The 14,550-nt window shown below is 45.5% G+C and overlaps 1 protein-coding gene across 8 annotated transcripts in view; it reads right to left on the bottom strand.

Moving 5' to 3' along the window:
- KLHL42 (kelch like family member 42) overlaps positions 1-13,422 on the bottom strand; it is a 151,726-nt gene extending 138,304 nt beyond the window's left edge. For all 8 annotated transcript variants that reach the window (XR_008663557.1, XR_008663559.1, XR_008663558.1 and 5 more), the window contains exons 1-2: positions 12,436-13,422; positions 2,927-3,120 (exon numbers count right to left, since the gene is read on the bottom strand). Coding sequence is in view for 1 of the 8 variants with exons in the window: in XM_055318621.1 (XP_055174596.1) it covers positions 2,927-3,120; positions 12,436-13,307 (1,066 nt within the window). In the remaining 7 variants the exon portion in view is untranslated. The remainder of the gene's footprint in view (positions 1-2,926; positions 3,121-12,435) is intronic.
- Positions 13,423-14,550: the final 1,128 nt, after the last annotated feature.

Genomic DNA, 14,550 nt, shown 5'->3' with positions numbered 1-14,550 from the left:
CTCCTTAGTAACCTGGCTTTGCCTCCACATGAATAAAGGACTTATTCTAGTGAGGCTTCCATGGATTTCTCAGTCCTGGTCTGAAGGTCTTCCCAGGTCTTCTGTAAATGTTTTCTCTCCTCACCCAACAAGGGCTCAGACCATGATGAGGTGGTTTGAGTTGGTGGAATAATCTTTTTGCTTTTACATTTGGAGGTGATTCTGAACTTTAAAAAATCACCCTTCTTCCCTGGAGTGGTTACTATTGCTTTCTATTGAATTTTTCATTTCCTCAGTGCCTGCTACAGAATTAATATAATCAAACGGCTATCATAAAAATCGTGAATTACTTACTAAATTTTAAAAAGTCTACCTAACTTAAGAAGTTAGCAGGCTAAGAACCCAACTTTGAGCCCTGCATTGTTCATAAAACAAAATGATTCTGATTTCTTATTCTAAATACAGGTAACTATTAGGAAGTGCGGAGAAGATCCCAAACAGAAGAGGAGGGGAATTTCAGAGTACAAGGAACCGTCCTGCCCTCCCATCTCAGAAAACCCATTTTCAACCTTTACACAAACATCCATCCATCCACATCACCCAACCATCCCATCACAGGTATTTGGCTTGGGGAACCCGAGACAGGAATCACCGTGGGTGGCCCAAGTGAAGAAGGTATATTAGTAGTGGCTTGAGAAACTAGAAAACACACAAGCAAGGGTTTTCCAGGTCAGATCTAAAGAACATTTGCTCAGCCAGGCCATGGAAGAACTAGGAAATCTACCAGCAGGGTACTCTTTGGGCTACAGTACTGCCTGTCAGTGTTTCCCAGCTCCTGGTCACAAGAGAAGCCAAAGGGTATGTGTGCATTATGTCAGCCCAAAGGGTGCTTTCTGTGTGACAAAATCTAGGGAGGAATCAGAATTCTTAGAAATGTTCAAAAGTAAATAACTGTATTTACTTTCCTAGGAAAAAAAAGGCACACAGACACACACAGAGGTACATATGCACTCACAGGAATTCTCTGGGGGCTATGGTTTCGTTAAGCATATGAAGTTGACCGCTGTACCTGGACACCAATATTGAAGGTAAAAGAAATGACTCCTAGGTCTCTCTCTGTCTCTTTATTTATTTTTTCACCCAATTATCTATAACCAAAAAAAGCTAGCAATTATCTTATCTTCAGTAGAAAGTCACTAGGGAGGGACATTGAGAATGGCTCCACAGTGATGAAAATCTGAGGGCATTTAAAAAAAAAAAAAAGCTCACTGCTTCCCATGGTCACTGCCCCTCCTTAAATGCATAAACACAGCACCTGTAGTGAGTTCAACAGGTCCCCAAAAAGATATGTTTACTCCCTAATCCCAAAACCTTTGAATGTGACCTTACTTGGAAAAAGGGACTTTGTAGTTGTCAATGAAGTTTAGGATCTCAGGATGAGATCATCCTAGATAACCCAGGAGGGCTATAAAATCCAATGAGGAGTGTATCTTTATAAAAGACAGAAGAGGAAAAGATGTAGATATGCTCAGAGGAGAAGGTGTGTGAAGATGGAGGTAGAGCCTGGAGGGATGCAGCCACCAGCCAAGGAACACCTGGAATTACCAAAGATGGAAGAGGCAGAGAAGGACTCTCCCCTAGCGCCTTCAAAAGGGATGTGACTTCCCACACCTTGACTTCAGATTTCTGGCTTCTAGAAATTGTCTTAGGCCACCAAGTTGTGGTTGTTTGTTAAGTCAGCCATAGGAAACTAAAACACCACTCACCATCCTCCCTTCCACAGCAACTGTTTAGAGATACTTTAAGAAGTGTTACTCAGAATCTTTTGCACACGTCCGTGCACACACACACAGTAAATCAGATGCTCATAAAACATTTATTGACAGAACTTCTTCCTCTAATATAAATCCCCCAAACAAGACACATTTGGCTACAGTAAAAAGAATTTTTGGCACCTATATTAGCATGTGGATTTTTGTCCTTTACAAAGTGAAATATCAGTAACCTCTCTCCATACCTGCCAGCAGGGCTGGAGAGCTCTGTCCTCCCATATTATAGCATAAAGGAGAGACAGGTTATTTCACTATGTCAGATATAATGGTAACTCTACTACTACAATGGGGCTAAAAGTCCCATGAGTCTAGTTATACCTTTTCTGTAAGTTCTGGGCATTTTACAATCAGATAACCCAAATGAAGAAATAAATTTCCTTAGCCAAGAGGTAACTTGGACACAATTGGAGGGAGATAAAGGGAAAGGCACACTTCTTCCTGGTGGCCCACCACTGCCTCTCTTAACACAGTCAAGCTTTTTTTTTTTATCACTATCATGTGAAATGCTTCCTACCAAGAACATCACTATAAAACCTCCTGGAGAAACTTACTCCCAAATTATCAACTACCAGATAGCCACCGAAAAAAAGTACAGTTCAATAAACAGTACAACCACCTCCCACCTCTGGGAGGAGGTCAGGAAAGAATGGTCTTATATTCATGTCTTTTATAATCCTCTTATGATATGTGAACAACAGCCTAGCACTGAGTTTCTGTAAACTATGTCTGATATATTTGCATTCAAGAAGGAAGAAAGTGAAAACAAAGATCTGCAGGATGTTCTAGCCTAAATTACATAGTGTTAAATGTGTTTGGGAGAAGGTTGGGAGTTGCCCAGTCAAGTCACAAGACAGCTGGCCAGAATAGAAAGAAAACATATATTCTCTTCATAGCATCCATCCTCTACCCCATTCAATTTTCATTATCACACAAAGGCATCAAAGGTCCCCTCCCATCCAAACCACCCCTGTAGTATACAACTCTCTTCTTCCAGATATGTAAATGTCCAGTATATAATGTATTAAATTACAATATGTACACCAAAGTGTTTCTTTTGGCACCCTCCTGCCCTTCTCCAGGCTGCCGAAGCTCATAGAAGAGGACCACATACTTACCTCTGGTAGTATATCCTCCAATGACATAAATTTTTCCCTTACACTCACACGCAGAGAACTCAGCCAGAGGGTTTGGTAAGGGTGCCACAAAATTCCAGGCATCCTGCTCAGGATTGTAACACTCAACATTAGAAACGGCCTGCCCGCCAATGGCATAGAGTTTTGAATTAACGGCCACAAGCTTGAAGTTAGACCTGAAAGAGAGACACAAAGGTCCAGAGAGTCAGTTTTTTGACCATTAAGAAGGCAATGGCATGAACTGCTGAGGCAGAGTAAGGAATGTGTTGGATATCTAAAGAAAATTAGCTCTCCAAGAGCTGTCCCCATTCTCCCTGGGGACAGAGGAATGACCAAATGACATCTCAAATATCACTCCAACCCCAGAATTCACAAGAATGATACATTTTCTAAATGTTACCAACTGAAGATAAGCAATTCAATATAACCAAGAGTAGTCTTGCTTAGCCTTATGCCAAGAACCAAAGATATTTTGTGGGAGCAAGTGCCAAGGGAGAAATGCATAACCACCTCACTCCCCTGTCTCTCTACTCAGAATGTTTCCCATTCTTCCTGCCTAGTGGGTAGGCTTTATGTTAGGTACACACTAGCACCTCCTACACAGACAGGCATATGCTAAGGGCGGTTGCTAGAGGGTGGTTCAGAGAGCCACTTACCACAAAGGCACCTAGGCAGATCACTCGCTCCACTTCCAGTCTGAGGGCCTCTTGTATATTGTTTCACAACAAATAATGTAGGGCTACATAAGCACTGAACTAATTAAACATATTTTGATCCAACACTCTTCGAGTATTTACACATATTAACAAATACTTAAATTCACAAATGCTCACCTATCGTAATAGAAAATTATTTTAAAAAGAGATATATTTAAAAAATATATTGGTTTTAAGCCCCATATTCAGTAATACAATTAAACAGTTCTCAGGCTTCAGAGGCTAGATTAAAAAAAAAGTCTTACGATTTTTTAATTGAAAAGAAAAAATTAATTTGTTTCAACACAGCATACAGGGATTAATGGACTCCTTGAAGGCCAGACGAGATAAACATTTAGGCCAGTCTCCCTGATACATGCAGCAGTCTCTAGTTTATATGAGTGTGAGCAGGGAGCATAATGAAACAGAAAGACGTGAAGCACAAATCAGGAGACCCTGGCTCAGACCCCACCTCTGCTGATAACCAGATATCTTACCCTGGCTCAAACATCCCACTTCGCCATCTCTGGTATGGGGCTAATACCCATCAGAGAATGGTCAAGACAATTACAGCAAACAGTTTATCAGCAAGTACTACACTGAGATAAGATACTATCATTATAATTTCTCCGTTTTCTAGTGTTTGAAATAAAGAAAGTAGACCAGGTCAACTTGGAGGCCACATCTAGTGCCAACACGTTTTCAAAAGTAACAATATCTTAAGAAATAATGGGTGTAGAGGTCACATAGGAAAAACAGATGTAAGAGGGTAGACGAAGAAGAAACAGGGAATGAGTAGTCCATTTATGATCTCCTAACAGGTGCTTAATCAACCCTGATGCATAATGACATAGAACATGTTGGTAATAGCCACCTACTAAAACAGTAAGATGTTTTCAAAGGTGCCTGTAATGTGTACATTTAAATGAGTTTTAGTTTTGTTTTGTTTTCCAAATCAGAGAATGAACAGAGTACCCTTCAACAAGAACTTCATATTGTCCACTAAACCGAGCCAGGCATTCATATTTCATGCCAACAGACTTTGCTGGGGTGGCAGTTACTGGGGGGTCTGGTTTATGTTGCTTACTTTTCCCACTGCCAATGGTCCTTAAAATCTGACCATGATGGCCTCTCTATGTGTGCAAATTTGGGGAACCAAAGGAAATAAAGCTTGCAAATAAGCACTAAATTTTACCAGCCCGCAATTTGTTTTTGCTCCCCAAAAGTACACAGATAGTAAATTTTGTAAGATCAAACAGTTTTTAATATTCATCCAGCATAATCATTTGTCCTAAGTAAATATGTAAGGGCTGAATGAATAGGCAGTTAAAAGTAAACAATTCCATCTCTCCAGACCCCAGCATGCTCAAATTCACTTGGAGAGAAGAAACTTTTCAATACTGAAATTGAGATGAAACTGCCACCCCGAAACATACCACTTAATGAAGAGGCATATTGCTAAGGATTAGGAGCCCAGGTTTAAACAGGGAAATCTCAGCTCCATTACTCAACAGCTATGTGACCTTGGACAAGTCACTGAATCTCCATTCATCTGAGCCTCAGTATCCCCATCTGTGAAGTAGGGAAAAGCATAATGTCACACATAGTAAGAGCTGTAAAGGGGAACACTTGCAGAGAGGGGTCACGAGAGGGAATGTTTTTCTGCATGTCATAAGCCTAAGTTTCTTTTCTTTTCTTTTTTAAAAGATTTTATTTATTTATTCATGAGAGACACACAGAGAGAGAGGCAGAGATATAGGCAGAGGGAGAAGTGGGCTCCATGCAGGGAGCCCAATGTGGGACTTGATCCAGGAACTCCAGGATCAGGCCTTGAGCTGAAGGCAGATGCTTAATTGCTGAGCCACCCAGGCATCCCATAAGCCTAAGTTTCTTAACTCTGAGTGGGTCTGTTTCTCATTTGTTAACTGCAACTGTCACTAGCTGTAATGTACTCTAGAATTATGCACAAAGTTCTCTCTTATCCATAAATACTTGCCACGTAGCCCCTCATTTCCTACTTTCTGAAAATAACTCTTTCACTCTTCACCTCTTGAATGGTGAAAGTATGAATCTAAGCTAATTGATTTTTTTTTTTTAAAAAAAACAACTATCATCTCTAGTGTTTTCTTAATATTGATCCCTGACATACTACCCTCAGGGGATAAAAAGAAGAATTTTTAAATCAAATAATGATGTGTTGTAGCTACATACCTGACTGGCTTACAGTAAATAGAAATAAAAGTAAAAAAAATAGATGCTGATTTAATTACTACTCCATTTCAAGGTAATAAAGAGCTCATTAAATCCTTAAAAACTAAGCGACATGAAACATGCTGAACACTGGTACACAGATGAACAGTAGCTGTATACAACTGCAGGGTGGCAGGTGACACAGAGGCCTGAGTGGCTTCGAGTGCTGGTCCCATAACTGCTGTGCAAGGTAACTGAACTCACTGAGCCTCAGCTTCCCCTCTGGGGAGATGGAACCAATAAGAGTACTTACCTCAAAGAGAGGCTGTGAGCATGAAATAGGAAGTGACATCTAAAACAGTGTCTACAACATGCAGCCCAGAGTAAGAGCTCAAGAAATACAAACCATCCGTAGAATAGTTTGTTACCGGCAGAGTAAACAGAGAGAAATGGCAAGATCTCTTCTCACAATGGCAAGATCTTCTCAACTACTCAGAAGAGGATTATACAGTCTGTGGAGCACTTGGGTGTTTGTGTCCCTTCATTCCCCTTCTGCTACTTCCACACAAATTAACCTCCCCTGGGGACCAGGAAGGGGAGAGAGCAAAAGTTAGGAACAGAAATAGTCAAGTTTGCTACCTACTACCATGTCTGAGAAACCAGAGCACACAAACAACTATTGGCCAAAATCACAGTGGGCTGGGGGGTGGGGGTGGGGGGGAGTAGATACATAGTTTTCTTTCCTTCACAGTATTCTCAGACTCCACTGCAATGTTAACCAGAGAGGACAAAATCTCGAGGGTTCCATTACTCTAGACATGCCCTAAAACACTAAACTTTCACTCAGAGGAAAAGGGGACAGCTAAGGCTGACAACTGTAATTCCATCTCTGCCAGGAGACTTGTTTAACTCTCTCCCGGCCTTGCTGTATTCACACACAGAACAATTTCAGACCAAAAGTGCAGGGCAATCTAAGAGACTAGAGACGTCCGAAATAGAGAAATTAATGAACCGACTGTTGGCGACAGTGGCCAGTTCCTGCCAGTTATCACCAATTATAGTGCGAAAGGAAGGCAAGTAATTTTGTGGGCACAGAAGCTTATGTGAAGAGTTATGTCCTGACAATTCCTGAGATCAAATCTACATTCAGATCACTGGGAAGGATTGCATACCTGGACTTCCAAGCATCCTCTCAAAGAGTGCTATGTACTTAACATTGCCATTTTCAAGTAAGTGTGCGGGCACACCATTAACATCTTTCTTTCCTTCTCTTCCTTCCTTCCCTCCTTTCCTTCCTTCCTTTCAGCGAGGCAGGGCACTACTGGTCACACAACACCATTTTCTCCAGGCACTACTGGTCATAGAGCATCACTACAGAATCTCTCAATCCTAGGGTTCCTGCCTGTCCTTTATTATTTAAGTTTCTGAGATCACCATCCTATTCAGTCCCTGGGGAAAGTGGGCTGCTCTGCATATGACCCCTTTGTCAAAGTAAAACAGCACAGGTACTTCACAAAGGCAGTGAATCAAGGTAGCATGTGTGACCAGAGGCCAAAATCTGCTTATGCTCCTAACTTTCCTCTGATGTTTCCAGAAACTGTGTTAGACACATTACCCAGGAATAATCCCATTCTAGGTTTCATTTTTACTTGTCTCATCATCTAAATTCAATCATGAACTCCTTGAGAATAGGAACTATGTCATCTTTGTTGTTCACCCAATAGTGACTAGAAAGATGCTGGACAAGAAAGGCTGTGGTGAAGCTGAAATACATGTAAAGAAATTTTAAAAAGCAGCACAGCACCACAAAGTGTATGTGCTCCACTTCTCGGAAGAAAATAATTTCTAAGAAGAAAATTTAAAAGTCTTCATGAGGATGGTCACTGCCAGTCTATAAGCCAAATTGTAAATATTCTAAATGTTTATATCTATTCAATGGATATTTACGTTTTGGTTACTCTACTTATTACACACAACTTAGCAATTTACTTAACTTTGTATGCCTCAGTTTCTGACTCTGTAAAATGGGAACTTGCCTGATACAGTGTATGTGAAGAGTGAGATAATACACCCAAAGCAGTAAAAACAGTACCTAGTACAGAGTAAATGTTCAATTAAACATTAACATTTTTCAGCTATTCTAAATAACTAAAATGACTGTTACAAGATAAAAATACAGTAATGTCACATTTAAAAAAATAACATTCACTTTTATTATAATAATGTATAATATATTCCATAATTCAAAATAACCATGTATTTTAAGCATCTGTTATTTGTTGGACACCATGTTAGCAGTAGGCATATACATAAGGACTGAATTGGCCCTCATCAGAAGGGAGAGAAACAAACAGAAGCAGAAAATTTCAACTGAAGGTGGAGAGCATGCTAAGAAGCACAGAATTTGAATATTTAGCCCAACTGAGAGTTTAAGAAAGGATTCCCAGTTGAGTTGATGTCAGATCTGAGTCACAGTAGGAGAGAAAGAAGGTTACAAATTCCAATATGGCATCCAATTTTAAAATTTGGTGGGAAAAGATACTGTGCAGAAAAAAAAAAAAAAAAACCAATAACTCAGGGTGCTTGGCTGGCTCAATCAGTGGAGCATGTGACTCTTGACCTCAGGGTCATGACTTCAAGCCCTACACGGGGGGGGGGGGGGGGGGGGGGGGGGGGCGGGCTACATCCTGCTTAAAAATAAATAAATAAATAAATGTTTTTAAAAAAGAAAAAAACAATAACTAGAAAATACCTGAGAATACCTGTAATAAAAAAAATATATGCAGACTATACAAAGATAATAAAAGAAGCCTTCCCTAAAGGACCGAAGACCTAAGTAAATACATGGAAAAACAAACCATTTTTCCACCTGCAAAGTATTATGAAACTATGAATCCTCCCCCAGCTACCGATAAATATAATGTAATCCCAATCAAGATTCCAAAAGGCCGGGCAGCCCCAGTGGCTCAGCGGTTTAGTGCCGCCTACAGCCTAGGGCCTGATCCTGGAGACCTGGGATCGAGTCCCACGTTGGACTCCCTGCATGGAGCCTGCTTCTCCCTCTGCCTGTGTCTCTGCCTCTCTCTCTCTCTCTCTGTGTGTTTCTCACAAATAAATAATGTCTTTAAAAAAAAAAAAAGATTCCAAAAGGCCTTGACAAACTCTTTCTAAAGTTTACCTGAAGGAGACAATGTACAAAGAATAGATAAGAGAATCGAAATAAAACAGAGCAAACAGATCTCGGCTCCATGAACAATAAAATAGTTTACCAAGCTACAATAATTTAAAAGTATGTAATTGATAAAGGAATGGCCAATCTGTCAATATAGAAACAGGAAAATTAGTATCGGATAACTGGTCGTGCAAATCGCAGTGAGGATTGAGGCCACTGGGACATTTAGAAAATATGCTATAACCTTACTTTATACCTTATATAAAAATAAACTCCATACAATTCAAATACAAATGTAAAAAGGCAAAAATATAAAAGTAATGTAAATTACTTTTATCTAGATGAATATTTGTATATTCTTAGAAGCCTTTCCTATACAAAATTAAAGGCTAATAGGAGGTACATGACACATTTGACTATAAAAAATTTTAAATTTCTTCCTATAATACACTATAAACCTGAGGTCCAATACTGGAGGCTCGCAATATTATCCTGTAATCTGTTTGGTCTGCAAGGTGTTTGTTATTGTTGATTTTGGTTTTTTTCAATGAAGCAAGCTGCCAGCATTTAAAAATCTGGTATCTGGCTGGCTGGCAACACCATTCCTCACTTCTAGGTGGCAACAAGTTGTGGCTGCGAGGTGGAGCCCTCTTGTGGTGGGGGGGGTAGCTGTCTGGTTCACGGTAACTCCAACCCACCCTTCTACTCCTTGACTTCACCTGCCTGGTCACTTTAGGGACTTCATTTTTGAGGCCTTACGATAAAATAAAGGCAGGGGAAGAACATGTGCAACATTACCTAAGAGACAAGCGATTAATTCTACATATGTAAACAGAACGTCTAAAATGAATGTGAAAAAGATTAATCAATTTTCTTTTTAATTGGCAAAGCCCATTTACTAAATATATACAAAAGGCCAATAATCGTATGAAGGGAAAAATTTCTCTTTTAAGCAGAAATATTCACACCAGTGTTTGCTCACTGGATTGGTAAAAATAAAAAATGATGATAATACCTTGTCTTGGCAAAAGTATAGGAACTGGCAAGCTCAAACACTGTTGACAGGAGAGGAAATCTGAAAATTTTTCTGATGAGCAATTTGGCAGGAGCTACCAAAATTTAAAACATACATGTACTTTGGCCCACCTTTCCAGGGATTCCAAGGGTTGACCATACAGGACTGATATATGCCTGCTAAGACGGACGCACATAGGACAAGATGTCCACTATAGCATTGTTTATAATGGCAAATAGAAGCAACTTTAATGTTCCTGAATAAAGGAAGGGCTGATTACATTATGGTAGAGCCATAGGAATACTATAAAGCTATTAATGAGAGTGAGATAGCTCTCCATTTGTTGATATAGAAAAAAAACTCTCAAAGTGGAAGTATCAATGGTCATAATAATCAGCACAGCCTAATCAGCTTTAAGGTAAAAAGATATATAAGATGCATACACACCCCTACATGTATATGCATATGCACATTTTTCCCTGTTAACAATTATCAACATATTTGGTTTATATAAATATACATTTATAAGATATATTTATAAATGTATAATATATAAATATATGTCCATACTCATATTTTTTACTTCTGTGGCTTTTTCACATCATTGGCAATTTTTCTAAGCATGTATTCGTGCATTACTCAAATACTTCCCCCCCCCCCCCCAGAGGACAGAAAGGATAGTCCTATGAAGAAAAGGAAAAAAGAGAAAAGGACTACCAAGGATTTGTAAAGAATGAAAAGGGGGCACTTGGGTGGCTCAGTTGGTTAAGCGTCCTACTCTTGATCTCAGGGTTGTGAGATTGAGCCCTGCATCAGGCTCTGAGCTGGCTATGGAGCCTGTTTAGGATTTTCTCTCTCCCTCTGCCCCTCCCCCTTCTCTTAAAAAAAAAAAGGAAAGAAAAAAAGAATTCTGTGAAGTGTGTTAGAGTTTGAGCTGGAGTTGGGGGCGGGGAGCTATTGAACACCAGTTGAAGTAGTTGGGAGATATGTGTGTGGAGGTGACAGGTCCTGGGCCTTCCACCCCTAATCCAAGTACCATCCATAACCACTGAATATTCCTTTCTTGCTTCAATTAAAGCTCTTAGAATTTGTTTTAAAATAACACTTCTAATACCAAATTTAAAATACAGTATCATCTCAGTGGTATAAATAATACACTAAAAAGGGGTTGGAAGAAAACATGCCAACCTGTAGATGCTATTGCCTCTGTGAAGGAGGGAGTAGGAGTGAGATACTCTGTTTCTTGATTCTTTTCCATTTTTCCAGTTTTCTAGAATCATTATTATTTTTATCATCAGAAAAAAAAAAAAAAAAGAACATTTTCCATAATGAATTTCATGTTATAGTAGAAATAAAGCCACCGGCTTGGGGTACCCTTAAGTCAAGTCAATGGTCTTCCCATTCCTGTTATGGCTTTCTTTGTCTGGTGGAGAGTCCCCCAGCTACTTGCTCCACACTTCAGGGTGAGGCTCATGTGGGGACTGAGATGGATACAAGCAGACCAGAAGAAAGGGTATTCCTGTCCCTCCGTAGGTCACACTGATTCTTCCCCCCACTTGTATGTGAATGGCTCCGGGCCATCTTGACTTCTACCATCTTTCCTGCCGACCACCTCTCCCTGTATCTGGTCTGCGCTTTTTATCCCCCTGTTCCTTTCCTAGCTCCATTCCCTTCTCTCCCTCCCTTTCGCACCTCCTTTTCCTGTCTTCCAGTCCCCCAAGGGCATGTTGGGAGGGATCTGAGGATGGGAAGGGAGAAGGCTGGGTGGACAGAAATGTTCTGTAGGTCACCACTGCCAGGCTCAAATTTCGGGTCAATGAGACGAACCTGCCTGCGAAGGAAAGGAGATGCCAAAGAGAAAATAAAGAATCAGAAAGACAATCCTATGTGCGATTCTAATGGTCATCTCCTGGTCACTGATTGGGGCCCCAGTGTGGAAAGCTTCAAAGTCAGTAACAACAACAACAAAGTCTTCCCAAGACAGCGTTACAGGTCACTGCCAAGTGTGTCACTGTAATCAGGCCGAGAGCCTAAAAAATAAGAAATAAAAAAAAAATAAAAAAAAGGGGGAAAAATGAAAACAAACTTTTAAAAGTTTTCTTTTAAAGTATCCTTCGAGGAAACCACAGACATCTTTCTCTCCACGGGGTAAGAGGCAAAAAAGGCAGTTCGCCTGTACGCGCAGGGCCTGCAAGGAAACTGCTCAGCCAGGTGACCTCACTGGGCGGGGGTTGGGGGGGGGGGGTCACGTCTTCCTCGCGAGTTCGCAGCTGCCAGACTCAAGGCCGCCAACAGTCCTGAGGATGTCATCCCCACACCTCGGCGCCACCTCCCCTGACCGCCCGGCCGGCCGAACAGGAGGGGAATGGACTGGCGAATGAATGGGCCCGGGAAGGAAGGGGCCCTGCAGGGTACTCACCTCTTCTGGTTCATGGAGGCCACCTGGAGCCACTCGTTGGTGCTGGGGTTGTAGGAGTGCGCAGCCGAGATCTCCTGGCTAGTGATCCTGTACCCGCCCACTATGAAGAGGTAGTTGTCCAGGATGGCGGACCCGTAACCCCTGACGTTCACCAGGTCGGGAGGAAGGTTGTTGGCCAGCGGGAACCAACGCTCAGTCATCTCCTCATACCTGAGCATGGACGGGGGCTCCCCTTGGTAGGGGTGAGGGGCCAGGGGCCCCCCCAAGAAATCCCCCAGGGCCACGAGGACGGGAGTCCCAGTCATCCGGGCCTCCCTGAGCCTCTGCTTCAGGCCGCCGTCCCCGGGGCCTTGAGGAGGAGCCCCCAGGAGGTGGAACTGGGGCTTGCACAGCACCTCGTGGAAGTGGACGACCATGAAGCGCAGGCAGGCCTCCTGCAGGTCGGGCAGCCCGTACACCTGCGCCAGGCGGTACAGCTCCAGGCAGTTGGTGAGCCGCACCTGCGACAGCAGCAGCTGCAGCAGGGACGTGACCTGGAGGAAGGAGGCCGCCTCCACCAGCTCGGCCAGCAGGCTCGCCTCGTCCATGTCCTCCTCCTCCTCCAGCCCTCCGCCCTCGTCCGCCCGCGGGGCCAGGAGCCAGCCCTCGCGGGCCCCGCCGGCGTTGATGAAGTCGAGCACCAGGCGCAGGCCCGGGGCGCTGAGGCCGCGCAGCTGCTGCACCTCGGGGCCGCCGGCCTCCTGGCTCAGGGCCTCGCGCATGCCGGAGCGGTAGAGGGCGCGGAAGTAGTCGCTCTGCTCGATGAGCTTCCTCTTGCTCACCGGGTAGCAGCGGTCCTCCAGGCGGATCTGCACCATCTCGTCGGCCGACATGGCTGGGGGGCCGCGGGCCGCGGGGCCGCCCGCCAGCTCCGCGCGCTCGCCTCCCCGCCCCCGCGCGCTCGCCGGGCTCCGGGTGGGGCGCGCCGAGGGATGGCGCCGCCGCGGAGGACGGAGGCGACGGGAGGCGACGCGAGGCGACGCGAGGCGACGGGAGGCGACGGGCCGCCGCCCGCGCCCGCCTCCGCCTCCGCCTCCGCCCGGCCGGCGTGGGTCGCGGCGGCGCCCCCGAGGCAGCCCCTCCTCCCGGGCCCGGGGGCGGCGGCTCAGCCTCGCTCCGCCGCGGCGCCGGCCCTGCGCGTCTGCTCCGCCCCCGCGCCACGGAAGGCCGGGCGGGCGCGGGCGGGCGCGGGCGGGCGCGCGCGGGCGCGGGGAGGCGGCCGCCGAGCTCGGCCGGGGGCTGCGGGCCGCGGCGGCCGCCCGGGGCTGCCCAGCCCCCAGCCCGCGGCCTCCTCCCACGCCTCGCCGCCCACTTCCGCCCGCAGGAGCCCGCCGCCGCCCGCCCCGCCCGCCGCCGCCCGCCGCCGCCCCCGCAGCCTCCCCGCGCGCCGCGGCTCTGCGCGAGGCGACAGGCAGCGCGGGCGCTCGGTCGTCCACGCTGCTGCACGGGCGGGAAGGGGGAGCCCAGGGAACGGGCGTGGGGGCGCCGGGACGAAGGGAGCCCGGGGTCCCGGGCGTCAAGATGACATCACGGCTGGGACCGCGCGTCTAGCCCAATCCGGCCGAGGGTCCCGGGAGGTGGCGCACGCAGGTGGCCGCGGCGCAGACGCCCCGCGGGGGTCATCGCGGAGGAGCCATCTTGCGGAAAGGAGGCCCGGGCAGACGGCAGCAGGCCCCGCGGGGCTCACGGGGCGCACCGGGCCGCCGCCGCCAAGGGCCGGGAGGCGGGGGGGCTCGTCGGCAAGCTCGCGGCTGCTGCTGGGGCCCGTTAATCCAGTTCAATTAAAGTTAGGCCGCGTGGCTTCCTTTACACTATCCGGGTGTGTGTGTGTGTGTGTGTAAGGACTGTATTTACTTATTCATGACAGACATAGGGAGAGAGAGAGAGAGGCAGAGACCCAGGCGGAGGGAGAAGCAGGCCCCATGCACGGAGCCCAACACGGGACTCGATCCCGGGACCCCGGGATCGCGCCCTGGGCCGAAGGCAGGCGCTGAACCGCCGAGCCACCGGGGCTGCCCTTCACTGTCCTCTAACAGCCTTTGCTTTTCCCTTTTCAGTTGGGTCGGGCTGGACAGG

The sequence above is a fragment of the Nyctereutes procyonoides genome, unplaced genomic scaffold, assembly GCF_905146905.1.
Source record: "Nyctereutes procyonoides isolate TBG_1078 unplaced genomic scaffold, NYPRO_anot_genome, whole genome shotgun sequence".
Classification (NCBI taxonomy): domain Eukaryota; kingdom Metazoa; phylum Chordata; class Mammalia; order Carnivora; family Canidae; genus Nyctereutes; species Nyctereutes procyonoides.
The sequence above is the reverse complement of the archived record's forward strand: the minus strand, read 5'-3'. Positions and strand labels throughout refer to the sequence as shown.